This window comes from Xenopus laevis, chromosome 7L (assembly GCF_017654675.1).
Source record: "Xenopus laevis strain J_2021 chromosome 7L, Xenopus_laevis_v10.1, whole genome shotgun sequence".
Lineage (NCBI taxonomy): Eukaryota > Metazoa > Chordata > Amphibia > Anura > Pipidae > Xenopus > Xenopus laevis.
Window position 1 is genome coordinate 30,842,299 of NC_054383.1, and position 18,975 is coordinate 30,861,273.

The 18,975-nt window shown below is 37.9% G+C and overlaps 1 protein-coding gene across 7 annotated transcripts in view; it reads right to left on the reverse strand.

Moving 5' to 3' along the window:
• Window positions 1-18,975, reverse strand: part of LOC108696171 (tetratricopeptide repeat protein 31) — a 73,399-nt gene that overhangs the window by 12,279 nt on the left and 42,145 nt on the right. For 4 of the 7 annotated variants that reach the window (XM_018225281.2, XM_018225277.2, XM_018225276.2 and 1 more), the window contains 5 exons: window positions 17,453-17,497; window positions 17,250-17,295; window positions 9,244-9,334; window positions 7,545-7,686; window positions 730-834 (listed from right to left, as the gene is read on the reverse strand). In XM_018225281.2, the coding sequence (XP_018080770.1) occupies window positions 730-834; window positions 7,545-7,686; window positions 9,244-9,334; window positions 17,250-17,295; window positions 17,453-17,497 (429 nt within the window). The remainder of the gene's footprint in view (window positions 1-729; window positions 835-7,544; window positions 7,687-9,243; window positions 9,335-17,249; window positions 17,296-17,452; window positions 17,498-18,975) is intronic. The other 3 variants (XM_018225279.2, XM_018225280.2, XM_018225282.2) reach the window with 3 other exon arrangements.

Sequence of the window (18,975 nt, forward strand, 5' to 3'; positions counted from 1 at the left end):
TTTTTATCTGCAATATTTTCTATTGTCGAGACAAACCATACAGAGGTCCGGCTTTCCAACAGACTGTATCAGCTGTAATAATGTTAAAGGGGAACTAAAGTCTTAAATAGAATAATGCTACAAATGCTGTATTTTGTATACTAAACATAAACTTACTGCACCAGAAGCCTAATTAAGCAAATGATTTATCTTTTCAAATTTGGCCACAGCGGGGCTGTCATCTTGTAGCTTTATTAAACAACTATACCAAGATTACACACATGCTCAGAGTGGTCTGGGCTTCAGTTGGGAGGTTAAGCTTAGGGATCGTCATAAATGATCAAAACAGCACAAATCAAATAATATCTGCCATAGAAGCCAATACAGCAAGACTGATTAATAATCAGAATACGCAGACTGCAGTGGGTCTGTGGATACAAATCTCTACACAGTTGCCTAATGCTATACAGGGAAACAAACAAAGCTGCTCGAGGTCAGGGAAGTAAGGCTCCCCACTGCCGTTTGAAAGTTTGATTGTTTCCCTGCAGAGCAGTTAGGGACCATCTGAAGTTTTGTATCTGCAGCTGTCAGAGCAAGTATAACAAAAGGAGGATTTCACTGCATACAGTCAGGTTTACTATAAAAACGCTACACAATTTTTAAATAAAGTATATTGGAGATAGATTTTATTTTCATTAAAGTAAAAATGGAATTTAATTTTTTTGCCTTTACACCCCCTTTAATGATTACCATAAGCCTCATTACTTGACATGTTTGTATCTCTCGCAGAGCCTCCTCACAGTCTTGATCCAACTGGAGAACCATTTTAAAAGCCTCTTCTGCTTCCACAATCCTCTGCAAAAGAACATAGCCATGAGGTCCCCTGCAATCTGCACAATGAAGCACACAGAGAATATATATACCGTCTAAAGGCATTATTACATTTGTACAGGTTCCGAAAGGTGCCCTGCTTGACTTTGCATTGAATAACTTTTTGACAGAGGTTTTGATCTTTCTAACACTTCCTCTTGCTGCTGAAACTTCACAACTGCTTTCTTCATCTGCCAAATGTCTCAGTAGTGTGTTACCAGCAGCTCGGTAGCGAATAAATGCAGAGAAATTGTCAGAGGAAAGGTAGGAGTATTTTTTTTTTTAAATGTCATTTTTACATTTTTAAAGTACTAGAACAGGTACTTGTTGCTAAATAAAACATGGCATTTTTCACAGCTTGCTAAGATTATTATAAGAGCAGAACTAGAACTGGCTTTTCAACTGCTTTTGCACACAACTGTTACATTTGGAAAAAAAAATCTAATAGCTGCACTTGAGGAACAGTCGGTGGGCAGGCTCCGCTGCCTAATTTTTATTTCATCTGTAATTCTCCCATCCAATAAGCAAAATGTTGCTTGTCATAATTATATTTCAGAAAAGGTCCTGAAAGGTTAAGCTTTGTCAAGCAATGGGTTAGCATTTATTAAATAGGCCCTATAATCTGTCTACAAAATATAAATATCACAAGAGTTTCTCCCCTCCAAGATGCACAACGGGCAGCACAAAGTTCTTCCTGCAGATGCAAACGCCATTTTGCTCTGCAAATTCTCAGGGGTTATTCACCTTCGAGTTAACTTTTAGTATGATGTGGACAATTTGCTATTGGTTTCATTTTTTATTCTTTGTGATTTTTTAGCTTTTTATGCAGCAGCTCATGCATTGACTTGAATGAAAGACTGGAATATGAATAGAAGAGACTAAATTTAAAGGTGAGTAATAAAAAGTAGCAATAACAATAAATATGTAGCCTTGCAGAGCATTCATTTTTAGATGGGGTCAGTAATTCCCCCCTTGGAAAGCTGGAAAGAGTCAGAAAAAGGTACATTTTTAAAAAAAAAACTATAAAAAATAAATAATGAAAACCAATTGAAAAGTTGTTTAGAATTGGCCATTCTATAATATACTAAAAGTTAACTTAAAGGAGAACCATCCCTTTAAGAAAAAAACATTTTTGCACACTGGCGAGAATCTTCTCATTTCATACATATTCAATAAGGCTGAAAAACTTGAATGTTTTAGTAACCAAGGAAAATAACGTTGTTATAGAATATTCCACTGACTTCTATACAACCATACCAGCTTTTAGTAGCAGAGTTTTTTTCTGGTGACTTTTCACATTTAATTGCTTTAACAAATCCTATTTGATGTTCCAGAAAGTTTTTTTTCCGCATTCACTTTTTTTGCTGCGTTTTTCTCGAATAGAGCTAAAATCACCAAGTGCATTTTTGATAAAGCTGCCCCTTAGTATCAGTCTGGTACAAATACACTATTATGTAAAAAGCAATGATATTTCAATGATCTCTATAAATACACTTGAACTGCGGTTTCCTGCACTTATTGGCATAAAAAATCGAACTTGCTTCTTATATCCTTATAATACACAAAAGGCATGAATATCTTGTAAATTATATCCTTATAAACGGTGAGTTCTGATGTCATTTCTGTCACATGACTCACTGAAACTTGTGTATTATAATGAATAAAGTACCCCCAGTGGTAAAATATGAGGATATTAGAAGTTACCTCGGAGTTCCATAACCTGTATAAAAACACTCAGCCTTCGGCCTCGTGTTTTTATATGGTCATGAAACTCCTCGGTAACTTATAATATCCTTATATTTTACAAGAGGGGGTACTTTATTCACTATTTATTTTACAACAGGAAGTGCATTTTCCATGTATATCAATACCAGCCGAGTTATAAATGGTTCAGCATAAGAGGATAGAGGTTCACATCTTAATCCAGCTCATGGAAATCACAAATACAGCAGATCCATTAAACCACTAAGAAGAAAATAATGTTTAGTTTTATACAAAAGTTTTAAAGGGCATTGATAAATGTGTTATTTTGTTTATCTAACTGAAATATTAAGAGGTAATTTACATTCTTTTTTCTTTTGACATCCATCAACCCTTTAACAATGGTATGAAGATCTCTAAATTTTTAGTTTTGCCTTAGCTGTAATTGTCTCCCAGGCTGGCTGGCCAAAAGCATCCATATCGCCTACCTCATCCCTATGATTCTATTATGATCTCCTTAATAAGTGAAGCTACAGGGGAGTGGCCTAGCCATGCAGGGGGAGTGGCCTAGCCTAGGGGAGTGGTAAAACAAAATAGACTAATAATGGAATCCTCCATAGCACAGACAGCTGCCTAGGTTTTCTCAAAGCTTCCACAGAAAGGTATGATAAAACTACACCAGCTTTGGAATCCCCCAGTATTACATGAGATTTCTGAAGGAAAATCAGTCTGTAAAAGAGGCCCTTGAAGTTAATTAAACCAAAAAATGTAATGGGAAATAACACATGAACTTCCGTCTGAACAGTCTTACCAAATCCAAGACCATGAAGCAGATTCCAATTTTTCATAATACAGTGAATCCTTAAATTTACAAATCTTGATTTTAAGTTTTCCTGCATTCAGGGTTGGACTGGGCCGATGGGACACAGAAAAAACAGGTGGGCCCGGCACACAAGGCCTTATCCTGACTCTCTGCCAGGAGTCTTTGGCTCTCCACTTCAACCCCCAATCTCTGCCAAATGGAGTATGTCGCATGTACATGGCACAAGCATGGAGTTGTGGTGTGTTTGGTGGAGGGTGTCGTCCACTGGAGGAGTTTGGGACTGGAGTGGGGGGGGCCCTGAGGTAGCAGCACCGGTGGGCCCTGAACACCCTAGCACAACACTGCCTCCATTTTACACTTTTTTAAATTATCCCATACTTTTTTTCTGGTCCACATAAAATAGGGGTTCTGCTGTACTTTAAGTGCTTTGCTGCTTTATAAGAATCATTTCTTAAGTTTTTTTCTTATATAATCTATAAAACCAATAAAAGCTGAAGGGGAAAAACACTTTAATGATGAAGATGATTTAATATTATCAGAAGTGATTTGCAGTCATTCCCCATTATGTTACTCTATGATTCACACCTGTATAAATAAGTCAGTGCTTCTCTGCTGCCAGGATAACAAAGCGAGGATAACAAAGCGGAGAGCTGCAATATTATCTCACATTAAAGCATATCACCCGCCTGGAGAAATCCAGTCCTATATAGACACTGATGTCACAGCAGCCTGCCAGTCTCCCCGTTGCATTAATAAAGCTGTGTCGGATGCAGATCAGTTATTTATAGGATTGTTGACATTTATGCCTCGCATTCAGAAGCGATCATGTAATCAAAACGGCGCATAATGATATCTCCCTGCACAGAATCTCACGGATAAAGCCTCTGCCCAATTTGCTACCCCCTGCTATTTATGTTACAGGCAGTAACAGCAATTTGTCAATGATTCGCGTGTAAAGGGGAGACGGAGTTGTCAGTGTGTATTCGGCTCAGTTGCGTTGGGTAACACATGCCTCACAGGTGGCAAAGCAACATAAAGGGAACATCAGCTCAAATCTAACCTCTAGTTCACTTTGCTGAAGTCACATGTATTATTTATCAGTTTTAGAGCATTTCACGGTTAACTGCCAAAAATGTCTGTGTGCTTAAGCCTTCGAGAGATGGATTTATGCTCTTTACTCAGTACAAGTTGTGGAATTGTCATCTCCTATTATCCGTGTTCTTTTTTTCCCAATTTTCTCCCCTTGTTCTAAGGTATTGTACAGAATATCAAGCACGCGATCAGACAGGGAGCGGTTACATTAAACAACGATCCACAACTTAATCGCTCATATGATTTCAGCCCTGACACCCCTTCAACTGTAAAGAAATGTACTACTCAGCATCCTTTTTAACACAGGTTTACGTCACAGTTATTTCACCCAGAATAGAAAAATTATTATGGAATATTGTCTTGTGTGTACATTTCTTCTCCTTATATTTGTATTTACACACCTAGGATATTAGCAGCTAGTACAGGTATGGTACCTGTAATCCAGAATGCTCAGAACCTGGGGTTTTCCGGATAACAGATCTTTCTGTAACTTGGTTTGTCATACCTTAAAGGAGAACTAAACCCTAAAAATGAATATGGTTAAAAATGCCATATTTTATATACTGAACTTATTGTACCAGCCAACAAGTTCAGAATCTTAATAGCAGCAATGATCCAGGACTTAAAACTTGTCACAGGGGGTCACCATCTTGGAACGTGTCTGCGACACTCACATGCTCAGTGGGCTGAGCAGCTGTTGAGAAGCTAAGCTTAGGGGTCGTTGTAAATTATCAAGCAGAAAATGAGGTTTGTCTGTAATATAAGCTGATGCTACAAGGCTGATTAGTAGATTCTCATTATAATTGCACTGGTTTCTGTGCTGCCATGTAGTAATTATCTGTATTAATTACTACATGGCAGTCTTGTAGTAAATCAGTCTAAAATCAGTCTTATCGTTACATTTCTATTTTGAATATACAGTATGCTGTGAGTGGGTCCCTAAGCTCAGTAAGTGACAGCAGCACAGAGCATGGGCAATGAATCAGCAGAAAAGAAGATGGGGAGCTACTGGGGCATCTTTGGAGACACAGATGCTGAAGGGCTGTGATTGCCTTTGGGCTGGTACAGAAGCCCAAAACATAATGTACAACATGTCTAGCTACTTCTTTAGTTAAGCTTTAGTTCTCCAAATAACAGATCTTTTAATAATTTTGATCTGCCTAGTTTAAGTCTACTAGAAAATCATTCAAACGTTAAATAAACCCAATAGGCTGGGTTTGCCTTCAATATGGATTAATTATATCTTCATTTGGACCAAGTACAAGGACTGTTTTATTACAGAGAAAAAAAATTGGATTATTTGGATAAAATGGAGTCTATGGGAGACAGCCTTTCCATAATGTGGAGCTTTCTGGATAACAGGTTTCCAGATAACGGATCCCATACCTGTATCTTCTGGCCTGCTGTTTGAACGCTATCATCCAATTGGTTGCTAAAGGCTAGCCTTTAAGTAAACTTTACAGCTAATATTACATTACCCTCTTTTCACCAAATCAACATATTGGGGCCATTACATTATAGTCCCACATTTGCTGCAGGTCAAGTAACCAGCAACAACCAAGTGTTTACAATTAAGGATTAAACACTACCTGAGCTGTCAAAGATACTAAACCTGAAGAAGGAACAACAGCTGTTACATTACCCCCGCTTAATTATGGTGGGAGGGCTTCCCAATGCAACAATGATTCCAAATAAGCATAATTAAGCCTCTAATAGACCCGAGGCTACCCCTCTCTTGCAACCTGCCGTAAAGAACCCAACATGGTCATCCCTTCTCAAGGAGCAATCAATGGCACAATCAACATATTGTTAGTGTAGTATAGTCTTTCCTCTTTTTATCACAACATAAATAACGGTACTTAATAAAACTATTACTGATTATTGAGGGTCAAATACATGGTCATTACTTCAATCAATCAATAGACATTCTACAAGGTCTAGAGACTAGATGAACTTGTAACTAGAAGTTTATCTAGGGATCATCAGCCAGCTGAATGACCAGAAAAATGGAGGTCCAGGCAGGTAGATCACCCAGTGACTACATACAACTGAGTTAGTAAAACCACATGTTCCTTGAAGATTACTTTTTCTGTTGTTGGACTGAATAAAACCTTAGCAAGAAATTAAACATAGAAATAAAGAAAGAATTAAAGAAATAAAAGATTGCATGGATTCGTCACAAAATACCAACAAGGCTATTAGCTTAGGTCTTCAAAGGAAGTGTCCATTCTTGTGTACAGCCAAAATGCACATTATCCCCCAGATAACTGGTTGTCACATATTTGGCCACCTATAATTCTAGATCTGTGCAGAGACATTTTCTTACAAATAAAAAAAAGGCATTTAAAACCAATGCTCAAGTTCAGCCAAATATATTCAAGATCTTTCTCTCTCTCTCTACAACTTAAATTGCCCCTTGACAAAAGTTCTTATGCCTGAGCTAGAGTCCTGCATGGGACCATTTCTTTGAAACCCGTACCAGCAACCCGCAATTTGATCTGCATGTTCTTCTGACCCGGGGGACATGTGAAACCAGAAGTGACGTCACATTTGCAGAATCTTCCCAAAAAAAATTAAAAACTGGAGGAACCACGAGGGTGGGTTGTTTGGGAACAAGCCTTCACCTTTATAAAGATACCCAGCCTGAAACCCGACCACTTTGCGGGTCCTCCACAGCTGATGCAGAAATCTAGCGTAAACAACCCATAATATTTTGGATTGAGCTGAATACAGATCTACAGAATCTGTAGAAGTTCTTTGCAAGGGTGTTTTTATTTTCACTGTGCAGGGACAGATTCATCCATCTCAATTTGTGCCCTATTTCTCCTTCATAGAGAAATGTGTCAACAAACTCAACTGCCATGTATTTGTACCAAATACAAATTGGATCAATGTAGACATTTAGGTTTCACGTTGTCACACAGCTCTGATAATAAAGATACTGATATAGCTGTTAGGACTATTGGGAGGACCGTACAACAATCAAATGATGCCCAAGTTCTTTTCGACTCCCTTAGTGACCTAATTCTGCTGCTGTGATAGAAACATTTATAGAGAGAGAGAGAGAGAGGGATCTTACACTGCAGCCTCGTAAAGCTCTTCCTTTTCTGAAATAGCCTTTAGGGCAATCAGGAGATAGTTGGATGGAAACTTCAGCGTCCATGAGAGCCTTAGGATAAAGCTTTAACTGCTCATAGCAGTAAGAACGGTTTCCAAAATACCTGCCAAAAGGGAAAATAATCACAAAGTCAAGATTAATACATTAAAATTCAGTTTTTTTGGTCAAGGCAAATGCTCTAATGTGCTAGACAGAGGGGGGGAGGCATGATTGCCATCACAGTGTGATTATTCTGCAGTTGACTGAACTGTGTAGGTAGGATTTCAACATCACAGAATATCCAAAAGAGAAATGTGATTTTGGGGGTGGACTCATGCTGGTCAGTATGGCGTTTTGAGGAGATGCTTTGAATGCATAACTGCCGCAGCTCAACCTATACAGAGGCAATAAATATGTGTAGATCATTTACTTGCACATATGAGTCAAGGAAAGCGCATACACTTCTACTGTAATACTGTTTATTTTCTATTTATTCTCCCTTAAAGGGGTGGTTCTCCTTCAAGTTAACCTTTGTATGTTATAGAATGTCTAATGCTAAGCAACTTTTCAATTGGTCTTCATTTTTTTATTATTTATTTAATTTCTTGCCTTTTTCTTCTAACTCTCTATAACATACTAAAAGTTAACTCATAGGTAAATAACCCCTGCATATGCATGTTAGGGAAGCTGCCATATTACTTTCTCAGTTGAGGCATTCTTGACAGGCTTTAGTACATCCAAACTCATTATTTGTGACCACTAAAGATGTTTTCTATGCATGGACAGAATGTAACCCTGAAGTTACTGCCAGCATTGTAATTCCATTGTAATTTGCTTGAAAATCTGTTTTCTCTTGTTGTTTTATCCACTACTGATGGTTTCCCAAGGTGTATCAGTCCAATAATCAATCCTTCTACTGGACAAACTAGTGATGCTATAAACACAGGTCTTAGTGTTGGACTCTAGAGTTTAGACAATACTCTATACTCCATGGAACAATGCAACATATCTGTTAAAGGGGCAGTTCCACTAACTACTTTGAAGAATAGCTCTACCTAAATGAGCAGTAAGAATGTTCTACCTGAAAAGTATTAAGTGAATATATGCAAAGATTGTATACTACCCTTTAAATTAACTTTTAGTATTATGTATAGAGTGAGATGATGTGCACTCGGATTTCATTTTGTATCATTTGTGATTTTTGAGTTATTTAGCGTTTTATTCAGCAGCTAAATAGTTTGCAATGTCAGCGATCTGGTTGCCAGGGTCCAAATTACCCTAGCATTCATGAATTGATTTGAATAAGATACTGGAGGGCCTGGATAGAAAGATGAGCAATAACTATAAATGTGTAGCCTTACAGAGCATTTGTTTTCAGATGGGGTCAGGCAAATAATTCAAAAGCTATAAGACAAAAAAAAAAGTCCAACTGAAAAGTTGATTAGAATCAGCCATTCTATAACATACTAAAAGTTAATTTTAAAAACATCTTGCTAAACATGTAATGGGTTAATAACTGATCACACTGTTTCAGCATCTTACTTTTTGCATGCCCTTCCTTGTCATTTATATGCACACAACAAATGTAAATTAATCCTCCATGATTCAGAGTACTACTAATCCAAATGAGGTTGTGCATAATATAAATCTGTAGGCTCAAGGGGAGAAAAACAGAACATACCTGTAATCCTTGGGATCTAATCTGATGGCTTCACTGAACAGTTCTATTGCTTTGGTGTAGTTTCCTTCTTCCACATAATTAATACCGAGTTCTAAAAATAAAAAAGCACAATAAAGGGAAATTAAAGCACAATCAATGAACCAACTGATGTACATAGGCAGCAGAAACACCTGACCCATTTGCAAATATTCCTTAATCTTGGCAGATCACAGACTAGCTGGACGTATAGCCAACAAATCCCTTTGGAAGTCCGTCTAGGCCATGGGCCTCTCACATCAACTGATCTGGCTTATAAAAAAAAGTTTGATCCAGAAGGGATTTTGAGTGGCTAGTTGGGTCACCTTTGGTCATACACAGACCAATGAAGGCCAATTTGTGAATCTCAAAGTAATTTAAATATTGCAACATATTAGAGAAAACACTTGTTTATGATCAATAGTGTGTGCCTTTGCCCAGCAATAATAATGAGTTGCTTGGGAAACATTTAGCTCCCTATATATATATTTGTGGACTGGATAAAAACTTTAAGGGCTGATGTACTAACATAGGCACTGAACCCGAACCCCCATACAATTGACCATAGCAGCCAGACTTCTGCTTTTGTTTTCAAACTTGTAGTTTGATCAAAAGTAATTGCTTGATTGGTGGATATAGACATCTGCACTGGTGCTGTATAGAACTCATTTTAGTATATGAGCTCACTTGAGACCTCAGAAGTAGCTTATCTCACTGGTCATCCCTGGGCATCAAGTAAGCTCAATAATGCATCAATTGTTCATAATAGGGAACATATCCATAATATAAAGTCACACTTAAATAATGTCTCTGTTCCAAATCGCAAAACAACATAGAACCCAGTGTAGTACAATGTAAGATGGGGAACATGTGGTCTTCAATCCTTTATAGACATGTTTTCATGAATGTTGGTTGCTATGGGTTACTAGACCTGCAAGGCCCATTGGTGTTTTGAAACTCTTGCACAAAACTCCCACCACACTAGATAGCAGACCCTCTGTTTATAACAGTAGAGAACCAGCTAGGCAGTAGAGCATAGACATACAGCTTCTCTAAGCCTTATTTTTCTCCCTTTAACACACTAGAACGTTCATGGGAAAAATCACACTGGAGTTCTTTAGTGTCTCACCATACTCCATCTTTGTTATTCATGAGGACACTATCAATCCTGTAAATGGAAATATAACAGAGAGCAGCCATCTATTTTTGTTGGCTTTATAGGGTGCAGGAAAGCATTTTGCTCCTTCCCAGGAAAGCATGGCTGTTCATCTTCATTGAATGGGGCACCTACTGCAGGCTGGAGACATCCATCTTAAGCACTTGGCTGACTGTTTGGGTGCTGGTGAGTTTTCCCAATGCGTTAAGCAGCAAGTTGACTATGACTGGAAGATACCTGTATTAAGCACAGGGCTAGGTACTCGGAAAAAGAGATGACTGGTATCTTTAAGTCATTAGGCACAGTGTGAAGTGTCATGGGCTAAGCACCTTATATGCCAATGGGAATTCAAAAGCAGCAGATGGTAATTCAATGCCGAAAAAGTGTACGGCTCTAGCTAATTTACCGTAAAAGGAACATTTTCATTGGGTAGATACCCATGCAAATAAACTTACATTCCATATATATGAATATATGCAATGTTTATGAGCAGGTTTTGATTTTTATGTTTACTGCAGGGTTACTTATTAGTAACTTCTTGTACAAATGAAGGCATGTGCCCCGTTAAACATGCTGTTCCACTGCTGCTTATGGATAATGTCACTGCCTTGAGAGGGGACAGCACCATGGCTGTATTCTGGTCTAGGGCTGCCATAGGCACCGGAGCTCTGTGCACCCATCAGCACATATGCAATCATGTCGGCGCTAGTGACATCATTCTGCCCGCATACGGCACCAGATACCCCTACACTCTGCCACTGGATTTTGTGCCTAGGGCAGCCTTAGACCAGTAAGTAAGTTAACTGGAGAAACCAATATCACCTGATCTTCCACTCGTCTGTAAGTTCTTTAGGATGTGTGGGCTCATCAACAGTTAATGGAGAAGCCACCTTCACTTTGTATCATAGATAGAAGAGAACTGGAGAGCCTTTCATTACCGTCAATGGTAGTTTATTGAAGCACTTCATGTTTCGGGCTACAGGGGTCCTTCTTTGTGTGCAAGTTACAAACACTCTGATTACAGTAATCTGAGTGTTTGTAACTTGCACCCGAGGAAGGACCCCTGTGGTCCGAAACATGCCTGCCCTATGCTCCCTGTGTGTGCCATACTCTGCCTTTTTTTTTTTAACTATACTTCTTTAGTACAGTGTTACTGGCTTTTTTAGGAACAAGCAGGCACTTTTTATTTTTGGCTCTGTATCCCTTTAAATCCTATTACACTTTGGTAAATACTTGTAAACAGGTTCTGTTTCAGGGTGAAAGCTTTCATTTAACGATAAAACTCTCCAGCTTTTTCTCACTCTGCGTCTGCTTACATATACAGGACATTGAGGATTTGCCATCAGTACTGGTATGCATGTGTTCGAATACCCTTCAATTCACATGAATGGAAAATGTGGCAAGCATCGCAAACCCTTCTGCCGTCAGGCATATATCACCCGTAAATGGGCAATAGAATTGTGTGTGCCATTATGGAGTTCAAACAAACATCACTTCATAAAGTAATCAAGAACAAACGGACTCATTTTGTATTTTCTTTTTTCCTATAAATACAAAATGATGTTGCAAATGTCATTTATAAAAGCTAAAATTGGAGGAATCTATATTAAAATGTCAGCGGCAGAATAAAAAAAAGTAGTTAATTGGAATGCTTGCAGCTAAAATGTCACCTTTATTAACCGAAGACTCTCTAAAACTCATGTTTGTTTAAAATGTAATTATTGTTTCTTTCATTCCCTGCCCTGTGTTCCATACCTTTTAGAGTGAATACACAGTGCTATAGGCTATGTACTCCTTTCATATGTTGGTGCTCATGAATTATTTAGCTTGGGTACACACAATCACACACGTATTTCTGGATCTATTATGCTTAATATCCATTAGTTATACAGTGCAGACACATTTATGTAGCACTTTATAAATAGTTAATCATTCATTTGGGTCTCTGAGCCAATGGAACTTGCAGTCTAAGGCCCCAATCACATTCACACAACACTAAAATCAATTTAATCACCAGCCAATTAACATACTAGGCACATTGGACATCGCTGGATCTGCACCCACGCAAGTGCACCCAACCCAGCAGCGCAAATAAAAATAAACATTAAAACAAAAGAAAATATCAATAATAATTGAAAAAGGCTAGATGAGCCCCTGATGACACTAGGTTCCTAGGCTATAGCCTGTACATTAATCAACCCCTGCATAGAGTTAACATACAAATTTCCCTAAGGGTTGTGTCCAGGTTGGAATGAAACTCAGGACATTGCAAGCCCTAGTGAAATTTCACCAGAATTGTGATCACCCATTTGCATGTTGCAGACAAACACAAGTGGCAATGTGCTGCCCATGTGTACATCGCTTTGCATACTGTGGCAAAACATAAATGCAATTTTACTGATTCTAGTATTTTTTTTAAACTTTTAGCAAGTCACCGGAATTGAGCGATTAGGTTAAGAATTTAAAGATCACAAAACTTCACTGGGGAGGTTCCAATTTGTTGGGCATACCCAGTGAATATAATTGCTAACCTTGGATGCCAAACCAGTGTTCTTCATAGCTGAAAAAAAGCACTGGCTCAGGGTACCTTCAATGGAATAACTGCACTGTCATATTTGATCAGTGTCCCAATTGTTCCTTAAAGTGTGAATGCACACTACACTTGGGTCCTATGTTTCCCTTTTTTTAGCTTGGGACTAGTTCATGCTCTGTATAGTAAATATAAAACGGCCAACTTCACTCTACTGCACATGAGCGGGTGCAGGAATGTCACAAAGAACCATTGTGAAATACAGGTATGGGATCCATTATCCACAAAGCTGGGGATTATGGGAAGACCATCTCCCATAGACTCTCCGTCTTTCCAGTTTTTGCGAATTCGCATTGTGACTTAATTTTCGCAAATGAGACGGGTCTGTGCGTGAGTACAGCCACTTTGCGAGGTTGTTTTTTGCGAGAAAATAGTGTTGACAGTAACTTAAATTCACAATTTGCGAAAATGTTTCACATATATTTTCTCCACCACCAAAGTTGTAGCGTAATTCAAATGCAGAGTGTGCACATAAATGTTCGTAATTTGCGATTTTTGCCATATTTAAAAAGCGCTTATAGATATTCGCAGTGAGAAAAACAGATTAGTAAATCTGTTTGCACACTCTTATTCAGCTTTATAAATATAACCAGGCACATTAAAGTTTATAAATGAGCCCCAGTAACTTGTACTTGATCCTTGCTAAGATATAATTAAATTTAATCAGAGGCAAAACAATCTTATTGGGTTTATAATGATTTTTAGCAGACTGAAGGTATAGAGATCAAAATTACAGAATGATCCCTTAGCTGCAAACCCTCAGGCCCCAAGCATTCTGGATAACAGGTCCCATACCTGTAAACCCTTCACTGGTGCATTTTCTGTTTCTGTCTGTCTAAACCAGCTGAACAAAGAACCCCCATTTTTGTTGTCATGGCTAGTTTCACACATGGAGTTTATTTTCTAGAGACTTGATATTGTCAACCAGCATGTTCGACTGTAGGACGGCAGACCCAGCAGTATGAAATGACTATCTATATGACTATCTATTAATGTTAATATTAATGTTTTTGCCTTAACATCAATATGTACTTAACCACAAATGAGAAAAGGAGTATTAAAATGTATATACTAATAGTAAACCATGGTTCTGAAGGACCCCGGAGTGTAAGAGAAGATTGTATTTGTAACTGTATAAGCAAGTGTTTCATTTCATTCATTGAAGAGACTATATAAAAAAAAAAAAAAAAAAAAAAAAAAAAAACTACTGCATCTCATGTTCTCTGTCCCAGATCAATTATCAACATTCTAGTGTGATTGCTCTCCATTCTGCCTTCCAGAAATCTGCAGATTTAAACATATCTGGTGGGACTGGCAGAAGGTACATATGACTCTTCAGGAAATTAGAAATTCTATTAAGTTCTGTTCTGCAGAAACGAGTATAAATGAGCGCTCCATATGGTTTATCAGATATAAAATTAAAAATGTAACAGAAAATGTAGGTGTTTTGTATTAGAAAGGCAAGTGAAAGGTTCTTCTGTTACAATGGAAAAAGAAAGAACAATTTGTAATTCATTAAAAGAATAGAGCAAAACAGTTTAAATCATAAAATGCTATATTTTGGGCACAGCTAGAGAATGGGCAAGAAGCATGGGGCAAAGATAGGGGGGTATTATATCTGAGATATCTATCTTGAATACCTCCAGCTGCTTTTAAAATATCACGCTCTTCAAGAACAGCTGATGAACTAACAACAACTAACAACTTTTGCACAATATTACACATAAAATATGAACCTACATCTTTTTTCTCCCCAAAGGGAGAACGCTATTTCTAAGACAGTTTACAGTTGGGTCTTTGTTTTTATTTGTGTTTTTTTTTTTTAATTATTTAGCTTTTTGTTCAACCGCTCTCCAGTTTGGAATGTCAGCAGCTATCTAGTTGTTCAAGGAAAATTTAACCTAGCAGCCTGGCATTGGTTTGAAAGAGGATCAGAAATAGGAAAATAAATAGAGGAAGGCCTAAATAGAAATATAAGTAATAAAAAGCAACAATAGCAGTAAAATTGTAGTCTTATTATAGTCTTTCGGCTGCTAGGGTCCGAGGCTCACATTTGAAAGCATCAAAATAAGAAGGCAAATAATTCAAGAACTATAAAAAAATAAAGATTAACTGCAAAGTTGCCAAGAATAGGCCATTCTATAACATACTAAAAATTATAAAATATGCTTTGTATATAAAAAATGTGTGTGTGTATATATATATATATATATATATATATATATATATATATATATATATATATATATATATATATATATATATATATATACACACACACAATTTTTAATTACTATTAACATGTATTTTTAGAGCGCCAACATATTGCTTATACAAGTCACATGAATTGAATACATATAACATACAGAGTTACATACATAACAACCAGTACCTGTACAAAAGGTGAGGAAGGCCCTGTGCAAAAGAGCTTACAATCTAAAGGGGAAGGGAATGAGACACAAGGTGCAAGAGTGGGCAAAATAAAAAATAAGCATATGGTATTGCATTTGGTAGCTAAACAGAGTAAGGGTAGGCTTCTCTAAAAAAGTGTGTTTTAAAAGATCTTTTGAAAGCAGAAAGGTTTGGAGAAAGTCAGATAGACTGTGGGAGAGAATTCCAGAGGAGGGGTGCAGCCCTTGCAAAGTCTTAAATGCGATCCTGTGAGGAGGTAACTAGAGAAAAGTTGAGGAGCAGGTCAGTAGAGGAGCATAGTAAGTGGTTGGGTGAGTATATAGAGATTAGTTCAGAGGTGCAGGGAGGGGCCAGAGATATGAAGTGCTTTGAATATCAGGGTCATCAGTTTGAATTTTATTCTGAAAGGTAGCAGAAGCCAGTGCAGGGATTGGCAGAGTGGCATGGCAGAGGAGGAGCGGTTGCTGAGGTGTATAAGCCTGTCGGCAGTGTTCATTATGGACTGGAGAGGTGACAGTCTCTAGCGGGAAAGGCGGCATCTTGGATGATAAATTATTGTATTTTGGATATGTTCCTTAGGTGAAATTGACATGATTTAATAAGTGACTGGATATGACAAGTGCAGGACAGGGCAGAATCTAGGATAACCCCAAGGCACTGGGCCTGGGGAGATGGGGCGATGATGAAATTGTTAACTACTATAGATATTTCTGGGATGTTACGGGTGTTATTTGGGGGAAAGAGAACCATTTGTGTTTTAGAGAGTTTTAATTTAAGGTAGCCTGGAATCCAATTAGAGATAGCAGACAGGCAGAAGGAGAGCTGAGTTAAGAGCTCTGGATTGAGATCAGGAGAGGAGATAGATCTGAGTATCGTTAGCATAGAGGTGGTACTGGGAACCATACGAGTTGGTTACTTTGCTGAGGAAGGAAGTATAGAGAGAAAATAATAAGGGGCCCAGGACAGAGCCTTGAGGAACCCCAACAGAAAGAGGTTGGGGAGAAGATGATACTCCATTGTAAGAGACACTGAAGAAACGATTAATGAGAAGCACAGGGCTGTGTCACTAAGGCAAAGTTAATGGAGCGATTGGAGGAGGAGAGGATGATCCACAGTGTCAAACGCAGCTAAGAGATCAAGAATTATTAGTAGTGAGAAGTGGTTGTTGGCTTTTGCTGTTAAAAGGCTATTAGTTAGTCAGGTTAGGGTAGTTTCAGTTTAGTGTTGTTGCCTAAAACCAGATTGTAGGGGGTCCAGTAGGTTATTGTCCGAGAGAAATGGCGTTAGTCAGTTGTAAACTAGATGCTCAAGTAGTTTAGAGATGTGTATATATATATATATATATATATATATATATATATATATATATATATATATATATATATATATATATATATAGACAAATACAAGAGGTCCTCTGCACTCAACCCATTATATTTAAGACAGAGACATTTTGTGCATACTGCTCCTGAAAAATGCCTTACCCTTTAAACAAAACAGGGATTATTTGTCCATATATTGCAATATATTTAAGCTGGCCAACTACGTCAAAGTCATCCCATATCTGGCCAGTCCTATGCTCAATTTTCATCTGATTCATTACGAATTCTATTGCTTCATTATACACTTTACCTGCAACTTACTTGCTGCTTTCAAAGTAAAACTCCCAAACTTGGCTGCCCTTTTATTAGACACCAGTGGGATCACCTGACTATAGCTGGGAATGGTGGGAGTAACAACATGGAGCTTCACTGCTCCTGTATAACTATAACAAACAAGGGAAAGTTGTGCTCACAACTAATTTTTTAAACCCAATTTCTGAGCTTTACTTACCAGCAAGTTGCCTTCCCCTTAGGACAGAAGAATTCAAGCAGTCACCCTGTGATTGGAAAGAAAACCGTCATTGTGTGAGCCAGACTTATTATTCAGTTTCATAAAGATACCATGTTGCCTTTCATTTTCAGAAAAGGACACTGGGATGTATTTAATCCCTACTTTTTAAAGAGAATTCTTTTAAGAAATCAGTTTCTGGATACCTCGTCCACCCTCGGTGGCACTGCTGCATGAAACGTCAAAGGAATCTGTCAGAGGAGAAACATGATTTATCTGATCAGAGAGCTTTGTACTTTTTGCAAGTTTTTTTTTTTAGACTAGACAGAGCCTTTATGGATATTAAACTTGCGACCCCACCAGCAAAGAACAAAATGTACTCCATATGGTTATTGCCAGTATTTAGGTCTCTGTTTTGCAGCTAAGCTTATAGGGTTGCAGTCATCATAACATTCTTGCTACTTGTTTATTCAATTACTATTTTTGTATTTGAATTTTTTTACACTTAATTTTATACACTGAAAAATATAGTTCTGTTCAGGTTTCTTGAATTGGACATGGGTATACTCTATTTGAAGTTATGGCTTGACTAAGTCAACCATTATTGGAAGCTGCACTAGGGTAACTAGGGTAATTACAGATCAATTATGTTGATGACCTACAGCAGGGATAACTTGAGATAACCTTTAAAACAGCCTCCAATGGGGATGCTGCATAAACTGATGGTCAAGGAACATCACTCTTATAGCATAGTTTGACCGGGTCCAAGTCCCAAAGATATCCTTAATCTGATTGGATGGAAGGCCTCTTGGGTATCTAAATGACTAAATCAATATCCTTCCTTGCTTACAACCAAAAAATATTTAGGCTGTGGGCACACAAGCATATTTACGTCAGCCAGGACAACAGGACAACAGCCAGAGCCTTCTGTCTGTGTGCCCATATCCTTATAATGTCCCTTTCTTGGCAGCAGGATGGAAGGAACAGATCCAGGTGTGGATATGCCACTTCTCCATGTCAGATCCATTTGTTTAGGCCATTGGGCATGGAGACAAATTGTTTATAAATCATGTATTGCATCCTTAAAGGGGTTGTCCACCTTTTTGCAAAACCCTGCCAAATAGGAAAAAACACTTTTCCCAATCCACTTCTATTAAAAAAAAAAATGCCCCATTGTTATGTAATAAATATATCAAGTTTGCAGCCTACCAATCCTGGGGAATTGAATAACATCTCTGCAGGAAGGGGTCCCCAACCCCCCTCCTCTTCAACAAAGACCCCCGAAATTCAGCAGTGGTAATTCTGCAGGAAGTATTAATGACTTCTGCTAATGGTTGTTCTCCTCATCATTCATTTGCATTACATTAATCCTATTGCCAGCCAGTCAAATCATCATTTATTTTTATTGAGCCAGCAAATCACACAGCATTTTACAGAAGTTTATAATGAAAAAGGATCTTACAAAAATTTAACAAACAAGGGTTTACAGACTAAGAATAGGATAAGAGGGCCCTACTTGCAAGAGCTTACAATCTAAATTAAAGCAAAATAAATGAGGAGCAGATGCAGTATTGTAATTCTCCAAACTCTCCGGCTCTGGCTTCCTTATTTACTGCTGCGGATCTCTGCATAAACACTGTACCCAAGAATCAGAGAATGGGGGCATTTTTTTGTCATGTTTTTTGTGCAAAGTCATAACACCTTGGTTAGACTTCCTACAAAGGTGGAC